Genomic DNA, 14,089 nt, shown 5'->3' on the forward strand with positions numbered 1-14,089 from the left:
TGGGTAAAACTGAGTCTTGCTCTGGTGGGCAGGGTCATGCTCAGTAAATCTTTAATCCAAATCCAATTTGTCCTCCTAGGAAAGAAAAAGCGGTGAAGGAGGTTCAGGGAACATTTTCCTGAGGAACACTCAAACATTCAGCTTTATTATCTGTTTTCTCTTCTGCGTTGTGCACACTCTTAAGATGGAGCCATGCTTTGACCTCTTTATTGCTCTATGCTGAGCTCAAGTAGAGTGTCTGGCATAGAGAAGAAGCGTGTTGTGTGTTTGTTGACTAAGAGAATGAATGTGTTTCCATTGTTAAGTAAGGTTTTCATAATTCGGTATTTACCTCTGCTGCTGCTGCTGCTGCTGCTGCTAAGTCGCTTCAGTCATGTCCGACTCTGTGCGACCCCATAGACGGCAGCCCACCAGGCTCCCCCATCCCTGGGATTCTCCAGGCAAGAACACTGGAGTGGGTTGCCATTTCCTTCTCCGATGCATGAAAGTGAAAAGTGAAAGTGAAGTCGCTCAGTCGTGTCCGACTCTAGCGACCCCATGGACTGCAGCCTACCAGACTCCTCTGTCCATGGGATTTTCCAGGCAAGAGTACTGGAGTGGGGTGCCATAAAGTCTAGAAAGCAATAAAGTAGAAAAATTAATTTGGCTCTAAAGTTAAGGCACTTTAAGCATCTTTAGTTAGAATAATACTGATGCAGATATCCACAAGGCCTATGTCTGGTAGAATACAATACAATGATATTTTTACTTTTAAACTTTTCATTTCTGATTTCAAATGTAGCACAAGATCATTGTTATTCCCATGAATATTATGCATATTTCAAAAATTAGTGCACATGTTTTTTTCTAGAGGGCTATTTTTGCCCCTGAAATGTCTAATTTTCAAAATTTGATTCCTTCTTAGATTTAACTTTGTTGCATTTAGAGTTTTAAACCTTTTTTTTTTTTTTTTTTGGTAAAATATACAGTTAATTGGATAGAAATATAGGATTCACTTAAAGAAATTGTTTGGCTGCATCTATTCAGTTAAACAGAACTAAAGATCAATATTGACTCAGTATCTAAAATAGAGAAACATCAAATTATTCTAACCTTTTATTTTTATAATAATTTTAATGGTTAAATATCTAAAAAATGTAATCAGGAACTAGCATATTTGAGTGTTGATTGAGCATAAAATTAAAATTCATCTTTTAAAAATAGTTTTACTTATTTTTAAAAAATTTTTATTTTGTATTGGGGTGTAGCCAGTTCACAAACAATGTTGTGGCAGTCTCAAGTGAACAGCAGAAGGACTCAGCCATACATATGCATGTATCCATTCTCCCCTAAACTCCCCTCCATCCAGGCTGCCACATAACATTGAGCAGAGTTCCAAGTGCTGTACAGTAGGTCCTTGTTGGTTACCTATTTTAAGTATAGCAGTGTGTATATGTCCATCCCAAACTCCCCAACTATCCCTTCTTCCCATCCTTGGCCCCTGCCCCCCTGCAACCGTAAGTTCATTCTCTAAGTCTGTGAGTCGCCTTCTGTTTTGTACGTTCATTTGTATCATTTCTTTTTAGATTCCATAATATTTCTCCTCCTCTGTCTGACTTATTTCCCTCAGTATGGCACTGTCTAGGTTCATCCACATTGCTTCAAATGGCATTATTCCCTTCTTTTTAATGGTTGAGTAATATTCCATTCTGTATATGTACCACATCTTCTTTATCCAGTCCTCTGAAACAATTTTCCTTATTAATACTAATGAAATAAAACTGTTAGGCAAACCAGGATTTTGAAACACAAAAGATAATTTACAAATTTGCTTGTGAGTCGTCATATACAGCAAAGTTATCATGACTTTCAGATCCTGAGTCTTTCCTGCAAAACCATTTTTTATGTGTTAATAAAACATGTTCAGTAAATATGAATATACAGGTTTCCCCCATTATCCAAAAGTAGAGCATTCCTGTGAAACTTTTTGTAAGCCAAAGTAGCATAAAGTGATGAAGTAATTATCTTAGGACATATCCTGCCATCAGATGCATAAAATACACTGAGATACAGCACAGATGCTCACAGACACAGTTCAAAGCTATGGGGGCTTGATGCTGAGATGCCGAGTATAGTTCCTGGTGAAGGAACTTGAACGATGATGCACACTGAGACCACAGGTCTCCACTTGTCAGCAAGGCCCGTTGTACAATAGAAAGTCAAGAATGAGCAACCTGTGGCCCGGGCTGGGGGAACATCCTCAAGGGGCCCCCAATGTGACTGAATTCACAACATATTGACCATATACTCAGACGGAGTTCGTTAACTTGTGTAAGCAGTTTCAGCAAAAGAAGGGGAACCCTTGGCAGCGTGGCTTTTGCAACTCTGGGATGCAGGGGTGGATGGTGTCATTTATTCCGGGGATGAGACAGAGCAGTTAGCATCTATAACTACTCACCCCTTGTTGAAACAAAGATTGCAGAGTACTTATGCATCTAACCAAACACACCCTGATAGAATGGATTAACACTGCCATCCACACCATGTGGGCGAACATGGGAGAGCTCCCAGATACTGACTCAAGTGATGAGAGAACTGGGCATGAAGCAGTTGATGTTTAACCTAAATACCTGAGGCTCAGATGACAAGCATTTCATAGGTAGCATGTGAGATGCTATTTTGAACAATGCCTCGCTCACCTCTTTTGGATATCTGTATTCTGCACCCTATGTGGGGCACCCCATCTATGAGGCCAGCTTGATGGTGGCTGCCTTGGGAGAAATAGAGGGTGGTGGCAGGCCAAAGGTTTTAGGAGTGTGAAGATCCCGAAGGGGGACCAATCTGGTAAAGACCCTGTCCAGGTGATGTAAATGCAGATGTGGGCCGATTTACTGGCAGTGGGAATTGACAGAAATAAAATTGATATACTCCTAGAGGGGCTTCCCAGGTGGTGCTAGTGGTAAAGAACATGCCTGCCAATGCAGGAGACATAAGAGACACAGGTCCGATCCCTGAGTCAGGAAGACCACCTGGAGGAGAGCATGGCAACCCACTCCAGTATTCTTGCCTGGAGAATCCCATGGACAGAGGAGCCTGGTGGGCTACAGTCCATAGGGTTGCAAAGAATTGGACATGACTGAATTGACTTAGCACGTACTTCTAGAGTTATGGAAGCAACTGAGAACCAAGCAGAAGTTTACCAAATGGGAGACGCATACACAGCAAGAGATACAGCAGTTCAGTTAAAATATTTTATGGTGCCCAAGGGTGCTCCTTCAGATGGCCTTTTCCACCTTGAATAGGGCTCAGGCCAACATGCCTGCCCACAGTGCCCAAGAGGGGACGGGAGGCCCCATGTGGAACTTGCTATTCACTGGTCACTGGCTAATGTACAGAGTAATGGCCCTGGTTGACACCGGTGCCGAACGCAGGCTTGTTTATGGCGAGCCAGAACAGTTTCCAATCATAGTGCACACACTGACGTCTGTGGCGGCCAAACGGTTAAGGTAAAAGCTGTGTCCTTACCTTTAGAAACTGGGTGACTCCCTGTGCAGGTGTATACTGTGTATGTGTCCCTGATCCTAGAATATATTTTGGGGATAGATGTTCTGCAAGTCTTAATGTTACAGACCTCCGTGGGGGAGTTTCGTCTCTGAATGCCTGTGGTGAAGGCTGTTGTGAGGGGCTATACAAAGCATCCCCCACAGTTACTGCCAGCGCCTTGGAGGGTGACAGCTGGGAGACAGTATCACCTACCAGGTGGCTATGAAGAAACAGGCGCCACCATTGCCGAGCTGGCAAAAGTGGACATTGTACACCCCGCTTAGAGTCCAGTCCGTTTAACTCCCCTGTGTGGCCTGTTCGGAAGCCTGATTCTCATGGGGGATGACTGTGGATCACAGAGAACTAAGTGAGGCGGTGCCACCTATGCGTGCCCGTTGACACTTACCACCGTGTGGTGGACTCAGCTAATGCTTTTTTCTCTAGCTATAACAGCTGGGAGCCAGTGTCACTTTGCATTCACTTGGGAGGGATGCCAGTGGACGTTCCAGGTCCTTCCCCAAGGGTACCTGCATAGCCCAACTATATGCCACAGGCTGGTTACAGAAGACTGGGTGAAATGGAAGCGTCCAGCATCAATGAAGTTGTTATGTTGATGTTGTGTTTACTGTAAAGGCTATGTCCTGTGACGTAGATTTAAAACAGTATATTATAAAAGCAGTGTCCTCTGTGTGTCCTCAGATTTAAAAAATGTAATCATGTGGGTGACCTGTGAACAGCACAAAATCCCCTCCTTGAGGGGTGGGCCTGATGCCTGTGGGGGCTTTTGCAGGTAACATGAGTTCCAGGTTGCATCTTGGGTGACGAGTGCTATTTGTTGTATCCTGTACTGCTGTTATGGGATGTGGATCCAAGGGTCAGCATCAACTCACCAAGGGACTATCATGGAAGATGGACTGTGCATGTATTGTGAGGCAAAAGACCCTGAAGGGATGGAATGTAGGAAGGAGCAGTTAGTCAAGATGGCGGTGGCCTGGTGCTCTTGCCCTACGGCCTCTCAGCCCACATTCTGTAAACCATGACATCACATGGTTATGTAATAGCTGAGATCATCTGTAGCACTGTGCATGTGCATCAGGATATACTTGCTTGGCCACAGGGCCACTTTTGTTCTGTGTGCCTGTATAAGCTCACCTGAAAAGCCCTTGCAGCTGCATTTTGGCTGTGTCTGCTGGGTCAGCCATCAGAGAATACAGCATGGCTGTGTTACAGCTGCCTTGCGAGCCCAGAGAGAATAAATGTGTCTGCAGTTCCTACGGCTCCTCAAGTTTCCTTCCAGCTTCTCCACTCACACCTTGCCCACCCTGGGTTCAGCGAACGGTGTGAGAAGTGGGACACTTGGTTTCCCCACTTTAATAAATGTTTCTAGCGTCTAAAATAGAAACACTTGCTTCTGCCTTCTCCTCAACCCTCCCCTCCACTTAATCCGTGGTGAAATACGGCAAAGTCTAGCTTTAAAAGCAACAACAAACCAACCCTGGAATCAGTTCACACTTACTCACCACTGTGTCCTGTCTGGACTTCATTAGGACTCTAGTGAAGGATAGTTTTGCCTTAGAGTTCACACTCCTCTATTGGGCTGCACCCCACAGGCCTCCAAGGTCTGTGCTCCACGCAGCTTCCAGAGGAAAGAAAGAGCTTGGAGTCAGCGACAGAGACTGGCTTAATGGATGGGGGAGCTTGCCTGTCTGAAACAAGGTCCTGGAGTGACAGCCCAGCATGTGCGGTGGATGGCATGGCAGGCCGGACAGGGTCTGCTCCAAAATGAAAAATACAATAGAAGAATTAGAAGAAATTTTAGAAAGCAGAACAAAAAGACAAAAGAGGTAGAAAATAGAAAAGTTAAAAGTCTTAGAAGAAATTTAAATATAAATTATGAGAAAATGTCCCTAAAACTGAAAGACATGTATTTCTATATGGAAGGGATTCTCAGCACAATAAATGATAAAAGACTCGTATATCAAGGCATATCATTATGTGATAAAGTACATGACTTATCATGAATGTTACTTCTGTCAAAAAAAAAGACATCATTCTGAACACCATGGATAAAGTGAGGATTAAGAGGAAAGAATTTACATTCAAAGGATCAGGAATCAGAATGGCATTGGAGTTGGCAACAGCAACATTGGAAGCTAGAAAACCATGAAACAGTGTCTTAATTCCTGAGGGAAGATGATTAACAACTCAGAATTCTGCATCTAATGTAGCTTTATTTTTATTGGTTTTGGCTGCACTGGGCCTTCATTGCTGTGTGCAGGCTTCTCATTGCTATGGCTTCTCTTGTTGCAGAGCACAGGCTCTAGGGTGTGTGGACTCATAGTTGTGGCACAAGGGCTTCAATTGCCCCATGGCATGTGGAATCTCTCCGGACCAGGGGTCAAACCCATGCCCCCTGCATTGGCAGGCAGATTCCTAAGTACTAGATCACCAGGGAAATCCTCTAGTGTAGCTTTTAATCAAGTATAAGGGCAGAGTAAAATCTTCAGACATACAAGGATTGAGAACGTGATCTTCTGTAACCCTTTTTCTCAGGAAGCTGCTAAAGGAATGTGCCCCAAGAACATGGATAGAGCAGTGACTCAGTGCAGAGATGGAGAAGGGGATTATCAGGGAGCGAGAAGTTCTGGGGTGATAGACGTGCAGCAGGCCCAGGCAGCAACTCGTCCAGTTGTAGCAGCAAGATAGAGGGTCCTGGGAAGGGGGTTTCCAGGAATTTTTTTTTTTCCTTTAGGGAAAAAAAAGACTTAGATTAATTTTCTGGCATTTGAGTATTTGGAAACGGATAAATTATTTTCACTGACATCATAGAATAAATGGAAAAATACACACAAGGAATCATTCATAAACAACTAATTACTGATTTGCCAGAAATTAATTGACTGTATTGTGAAGATAAATGTTTTTGGGTGGAAGTTAGGTTGTAGGAGTTAGTGCTGTGTAAGAGAGCTTAATTCTCATATATTAGGAGTGCATAGATGATTTTTTAAATCAATAAATTGAAAAATAGCAGTATAAACATATTATTTAGACCTATGTAAGTAAACAACAAGAAAAAGGGCGAAAAAAGATGAAAGCTATTTGTTTTTAATGAATAAAATTGGGAGAAGTGGGTAAGGTGGGTTAGGGACTACCTATTTTTCACTTACTGACCTTTTGGTACTGTTTGATTATTTTTAAAGATAATAAAAGTATATGCACGTGTTACTTGATAAAACTTAAATACTAATGACAGATTCCTTTAAGGAGCATTAGGATTAAATGTACCAGTAAAAGGGAGTCAGGAATAGAGAAAAAAGATGTAAGCTTATCTTTTGTTTTAAAGGGGATTCTTAAAACTTTATTTCTGTTTTTTTGTTTTGTTTTATTCTAGGGCTTCAAAAACAAACCAAAAAAGATGGGTCACATAAAGGCAGACTTGATTGATGTTGACTTAATCAGAGGTGAGTTCTAAAGTTGACTTGTTTCTTTTAGGTATATCATTATGTTATTTCCTTGGAGTGCTAAAGATTCTTCTTAGATATCATCTCTACATGGTATACTTTAATTCCCCAAAGTAGTGTTCTTCCCTCATCATTCAGGCTTTAGCCTTCTTTCCCCTTTGCTTAATACTGTGTGGCTATGTAAATTGCAAGGTTTCTGTGAGGGTGAAAGAGAGATGAATTTGGAGACCTACTGCTGTGTAATGAAGAAAAATATATTGTATATCATTCAAAGGAGGCTGACTGAGGTTAGTATATGTTTGGAACATCTAAGTGGATTCTTTTTAACTGAACAAGTTATGTGCTGATTTTTGCTCTCACTTGTTTTTAGTGTAGTGTTACAAGTGGGCGTTCGTGTATGAAAATGTTTGATGTTTTGTTTTATGTATATTTAAAGGCTCAACATTTGCTAAAGCCAAACCTGAAATTCCATGGACATCTCTGACTCGGAAGGGGCTTGTTCGAGTTGTGTTTTTTCCACTTTTCAGCAGTTGGTGGATTCAAGTTACCTCTTTAAGAATCTTTGTTTGGCTGCTACTGCTTTACCTCATGCAAGGTAATTGGAGAAGTTTGGATAAACTATGAGTTTCTTTTTGCTGCTTATGCTATTACATCATGCAGACCTTCCTGTCCCTTATATTTACCCTTTCATTTGATGGTTTCATGTACAAAAAAATGAAGGGACATTCACTATTTCGAGATCATCTTAAATTTATTTGTTCAGAGAGAGCAGATATGATTGTCTAACTCTTCTCTCTTCAATTTCTTTCCACCTGTCTCATTGACCAGACCTTTGTAAACTTTTCTTCTGACTGAGCTTCGAATCCTCAAGGTTAGATCCCAGATTCTTTTCCCTAGGTACTCTTATCAAGCCTTGTTCCTTTAACAAGGTGATTCTCAAAATAATATCTTCAAACTGACCTCTGCTGAACTTTAGGCTTGTAAAGTGAAAGTAAAGTCGCTCAGTCGTGTCCAACTCTTTGTGACCCCATGGACTATAGCCTACCAGGCTCCTCTGTCCGTGGGATTTTCCAGGCAAGAGTACTGGAGTGGTTTGCCATTTCCTTCTCCAGGGGATCTTCCCAACCCAGGGATCGAACCCAGGTCTCCTGCATTATAGGTAGACGCTTTACCATCTGAGCCAGCAGGGAAAACATAGGCTTGTAAAGCCAACTGCCTATTTGACATTTCCATATGAAGATTTAATAGGTATCTTGAACTTAAGTTATATTTGGATATAATTGAATTTTAATTTTTTTACAATCTTCTTTTGTACACACTGAACTGGACATGGAACAACAGACTGGTTCCAAATAGAAAAAGGAGTACGTCAAGGCTGTATATTGTCACCCTGCTTATTTAACTTATGTGCAGAGTACATCATGAGAAACGCTGGGCTGGAGGAAGCACAGGTGGATATTGAGATTGCTGGGAGAAATATCAGTAACCTCAGATATGCAGATGACACCACCCTTATGGCAGAAAGTAAAGAACTAAAGAGCCTCTTGATGAAAGTGAAAGAGGAGAGTGAAAAAGTTGGCTTAAATTTCAACATTCAGAAAACTAAGATCATAGCATCTGGTCCCATCACTTCATGGGAAACAGTGGAAACAGTGGCTGACTTTATTTTTTGGGGCTCTAAAATCACTGCAGATGGTGATTGCAGCCATGAAATTAAAAGACGCTTACTCCTTGAAAGGAAAGTTATGACCAACCTAAACAGCATATTGAAAAGCAGAGACATTACTTTGCCAACAAAGGTCCATCTAGTCAAGGCTATGGTTTTTCCAGTAGTCATGTATGGATGTGAGAGTTGGACTATAAAGAAAGCTGAGCACCGAAGAATTGATGCTTTTGAACTATGGTGTTGGAGAAGACTTTTGAGAGTCCCTTGGACTGCAAGGAGATCCAACCAATCCATCCTAAAGGAGATCAGTCCTGGGTGTTCATTGGAAGGACTGATGTTGAAGCTGAAACTCCAGTACTTTGGCCACCTGATGTGAAGAGCTGACTCATTTGAAAAGACCCTGATGCTGGGAAAGGTTGAGGGCAGGAGGAGAAGGGAAGGACAGAGGATGAGATGGTTGGATGGCATCACCAACTCAATGGACATGGGTTTGGGTAGACTCTGAGAGTTAGTGATGGACAGGGAGGCCTGGCATACTGCGGTTCATGGGGTCACAAAGAGTCAGACTGAGCGACTGAACTGAACTGATTCTTCTTCAAATCTTCCCCCATTTCATTAAATGATTCCATCAACCACCCAATTTTCAAGTGAAAAATTAACCCTTCCTATTCTACCCTAATGACTCAGAGGGTAAAGAATCTACCTTCAGTGCAGGAGACCTGGGTTTTATCTCTGGGTTGGGAAGATCCCCTGGAGAAGGGAATGGCTACCCACTTTAGTATTCTTGCCTGAAGAATTCCATGGACATAGGAGCCTGGTGGGCTGCAATCATGGAGTTGCAAAGAGTCAGACGCAACTGAGCAACTAACACTTTCACTCCCTTCTACTCTGTCATCAACTCTCACATCCTATCTGTAACCAGGTCTGTAAGTCTGACCTCTGGAATATGTCTTGAGCATGTAACCCAGTCTCTGTTGCCACCATCATAGGCCAGAGCCCCAGCATCCCTTTGCCTTGATCACTGGAACAATGTCTATTCTGAGTTTTCTTTCTACCCATCATTCTTTTCACAACAGTTAGAGAAATCTTTTTTTTATGTGAAATCTCGTGGTTTTTATTTTTATTTTTTTTAATTTTTTATTATTATTATTATTTTTTACTTTACAATATTGTATTGGTTTTGCCATACATCAACATGCATCCGCCATGGGTGTACACGTGTTCCCCATCCTGAACCACCCCCCATCTCCCTCCGCATGCCATCCCTCTGGGTCATCCCAGTGCACCAGCCCCAAGCTTCCTGTATCCTGCATCGAACCTGGACTGGCGATTCGTTTCTTATATGATATTATACATGTTTTAATGCCATTCTCCCAAATCATCCCCCCCTCCCTCTCCCACAGAGTCTAAAAGACTGTTCTATACATCTGTGTCTCTTTCGCTGTCTCGCATACATGGTTGTCATTACCATCTTTCTAAATTCCATATATATGTGTTAGTATACTGTATTGGTGTTTTTCTTTCTGGCTTACTTCACTCTGTATAATAGGCTCCAGTTTCATCCACCTCATTAGAACTGATTCAAGTGTATTCTTTTTAATGGCTGGGTAATACTCCATTGTGTATATGTACCACATCTTTCTTATCCATTCATCTGCTGATGGACATCTAGGTTGCTTCCATGTCCTGGCTGTTATAAACAGTGCTGCGATGAACGCTGGGGTACATGTGTCTCTTTCAATTCTGGTTTCCTTGGTGTGTATGCCCAGCAGTGGGATTGCTGGGTCATAAGGCAGTTCTATTTCCTGTTTTTTAAAGACTCTCCACACTGTTCTCCATAGTGGCTGTACTAGTTTGCATTCCCACCAACAGTGTAAGAGGGTTCCCTTTTCTCCACACCCTCTCCAGCATTTATTGCTTGTAGACTTTTGGATCACAGCCATGCTGACTGGCGTGAAATGGTACCTCATTGTGGTTTTGATTTGCATTTCTCTGATAATGAGTGATGTTGAGCATCTTTTCATGTGTTTGTTAGCCATCTGTATGTCTTCTATGGAGAAATGTCTATTTAGAAATCTTTTGAAATGGAACCTATACCCCATTTCGCTGCTTAAAACCCTTTAGTGACTTCTTATTGCTCTTAGAATAGAAGCCCAAACCTCCTCACCAGGGCCTCCAGTGCACTACGTGGTTGCTCCTCTGCTGAACTCTCGGATGCCATGTCTTAGCACTTTCTTCCTTGCTCACTGCAGGCAGAGGCCTTTTTCTTTTCCTCACCCAGGGCTTTTCTTTCTGATTGAAATAATTGTAAGGTTTTTCACATGACTGTCTTCTCTCTCGTCTTTAAGATCTGCACTCAGATGTAGCTTTCATAAACTTGCCATATCTGTACTTTCTAAATAGTCCTGCCACCCCTCAGTCACTGTCACAGGGGACTATGTGTCACACATCACTACCTGATGTTTTCTCTCTTCTCACTATGTATAGGGACCCAGTGTATGCTCTTCACTGTACTCGATTGCTTACCAGAAACACTTCCTGAAAGAGGGCAATGTAGATATAGTGAGTCCTGAGCAGATAGATGTGAATGAGAAGAAAGAGTAGGTGAAAGGGGAAGGTTGGGTTAGGGTGATAGAATTTGGGGTGATTTTTATTTTCTTTTACATGCATCAGTTTTTTTAAATTGTCTTCAAAAATATAATTTAATTGCTGCATAATGTTCCATCATGTGGACACACCATCATTTCATACTATTAAGTTGACCAAAAAGCTTTCTTGGGTTTTCTGTTAAGATGTTATGGAAAAACTTTAACAAACTTTTTGGCCAACCCAATATTTTAAAGTCTGTATGAGTCTATCATAAGGATTTACTGTAAACACTTTTTATAACTATTTAATATTCCATTATATAAAAGTACCATAATTCACATAAGCTTTCTCATTTAGTGAACATTTAGGTTGTTTTTAGTATTTTCCTATTAATTAATGCCATCATGAACAAAAATTTTCATATATTATATATTTGGAGTTTATTCTCTGAAATAAAATTAACAGATCAAAGACCTTAAAGATATTAAGGTTTTTAGTGCATATAGTGAAACTGCTGGTAACAATTCTTTTGGAAAGTAGTAGATTTTGTTTTACCACAATCTTATCAGCATTATCATAATTTAAAAAATGTTACCTAATTTGATATACCAAAGTTAGTATTTTGCTTATTTAATTTGCATTTCTTTGGTTACTTGTAAGGATGAAGTTAAATATTTTTCCACATGTTTGTTATTAAAGAATTTCCTTTCTTGTTGAGATAAATTATATATATTAAATTTTCACATATGCTGTGGTCCATTTCTGGACCATATATTCTGTACCATCAATTTGCCTGGTTATTTTCATATCAGTGCCATATTTCTTTAATTACTGTAGCTATTTAATATACAGTAACATTGAGCAGGACAAGTATTCCTCGATTACTCTGTTTTTTCCAACATTTTCTCTTAGGTATTCTTACTTGCTTACTCTTTGCAAAATAATTTAGAATATTTTATCATGATCAAAGACCAAAAAAATTGACATTTGGACTGGAACTCCCCATACCCGACTCCAAAATATAGATATATATTTGGAGGGAATAGAGAGAAAATTGGTATTTTTCTCCTTTTAGTCAAATCTTCTATTATATCTTTTTGTAAAGCTTTGTAGGAATTTATTTTTTTCTTACAAAGCTTGCTTAGATCTTGTTACGCTCATTTTTTTTTCCATATGGTAGAATACACATAAAATTTACCATCTAACATTTTTAAGTATACAGTTCAGTGATACTAAGTCCATTCACAGTACTAGTCTGCTATTAACACCATCCATCTCTAGAGTTTTTTTCATTTTTCCAAACTGAAACTCTGTACCCTTAAATCAATAACTCTCCACTTCGTCCTATCCCCAGCCCCAGACAACTACCATTCTGCTTTCTGACTGTATGAATTTGACTCCTCTAGCTATCTCACATAAATAGAATCATACTGTATATCACTTAGCATAATGTCTTCAGGATTTATCCATTTGTAGCCTGTGCCAATATTTCTTTCCTTTCTGAGGGTGAATAGTAACTGACTGTGTGTATAGACCACACTTTGTTTATGTATGTCATCCATCAGAGGATGCTTGAAAGTAAAAGTTGCTCAGTCGTGTCCAACTCTTTGCAACCCCATGAACTATACAGTCCATGGAATTCTGGAGTGGATAGCCTTTCCCTTCTCCAGTGGATCTTCCCAACCCAGGGATCGAACCCAGGTCTTCTGCATTGCAGGCGGATTCTTTACCAGCTGAGCCACAAGGGAAGCCCAAAACTACTGGAATGGGTAGCCTATCTCTTCTCCAGTGGATCTTCCTGACCCAGGAATCAAACCAGGGTCTCCTGCATTGCAGGCAGATTCTTTACCAACTGAGCTATCAGGGAAGTTCCATATTAAAGGAAAATAGTTTGCCTTTATTTTTGTTGTTGCTGCATTAGGTATGAGGCTTTTTATTTGCTTATGTATTTTTACTAGTATTTGCTGTTATATTTGCAAGATTTTAGTTTGTATTAAAATTGTTATAACCAGCCGTTTTCTAAACTCTCATTTTTTCTAACAGTTTTTCAGTGCTTCTCTCGGATTTTCTAATTATACAGCCCAATTGTTAGTGTAATGAAAAGTTGGTCTTTTACCATACATTTGATTTCATAGAATTAGTCTACATATTTAGAGCAGTGTTAACAGGAAGAGTGGTCACCCTGTTTTGTTTCTGTTCAGAATGTCTTCATTAATATGATGTATGTTGATTTTGCTTATATGTTCTTTAGTATATGTGCTGCCAAGGTGAGTACTACTTATATATTCTTTAGCATGTTAACATATTTTTACATTCCTAGTATTTTAGTAAAGATTGACATTTAAGATTAATTACAAATCAGGAACAGATGTTTAATTTTATGGAATGCGTTTTCACTTCTAGAATTGGACCAGACTTGACATGTTAAAGGCACAGTCCTTCCCAAGATACCAGCCTTACTTTGGGGATCCCTAGGGCTATCCTTACTCTGTTCAGCCTTTCAGGGTCCCCCACTCATTCCCTCAGGTTTGATAATTCACCAGAATAACTCAAAGCATTCAAGAAAGTGCTGTATTTACAGTTTTATTATAGCAGAAGGATACAAATTAGGAGAGATGTACAGGGCAAAGTCTGGGCGGGCTCCAATCAGGAAGTTTTTGTCATCTTTAGGGATGTGTTACCTTCTATCCCTGATGGATAGCAATATGCACAAGGTATGACCAACCAGAGAAACTCACCCAAGCTTTGGAATTCAGAGTTTTCATTGAGGGTTTATTATGTAGGCCTGGTTGATTGAATCATTGGCCATGGAAGTAAACTCAGTCTTTAGCTCCTGTTCCCTCCCCAAAGA

The 14,089-nt window shown here is 40.5% G+C and overlaps 1 protein-coding gene across 5 annotated transcripts in view; it reads left to right on the forward strand.

Moving 5' to 3' along the window:
• Window positions 1-14,089, forward strand: part of PHTF1 (putative homeodomain transcription factor 1) — a 70,749-nt gene that overhangs the window by 20,804 nt on the left and 35,856 nt on the right. For all 5 annotated transcript variants that reach the window (XM_055584694.1, XM_055584693.1, XM_055584696.1 and 2 more), the window contains exons 4-5: window positions 6,914-6,983; window positions 7,420-7,578. In XM_055584694.1, the coding sequence (XP_055440669.1) occupies window positions 6,914-6,983; window positions 7,420-7,578 (229 nt within the window). The remainder of the gene's footprint in view (window positions 1-6,913; window positions 6,984-7,419; window positions 7,579-14,089) is intronic.

This window comes from Bubalus kerabau, chromosome 6 (genome assembly GCF_029407905.1).
Source record: "Bubalus kerabau isolate K-KA32 ecotype Philippines breed swamp buffalo chromosome 6, PCC_UOA_SB_1v2, whole genome shotgun sequence".
NCBI lineage: Eukaryota > Metazoa > Chordata > Mammalia > Artiodactyla > Bovidae > Bubalus > Bubalus kerabau.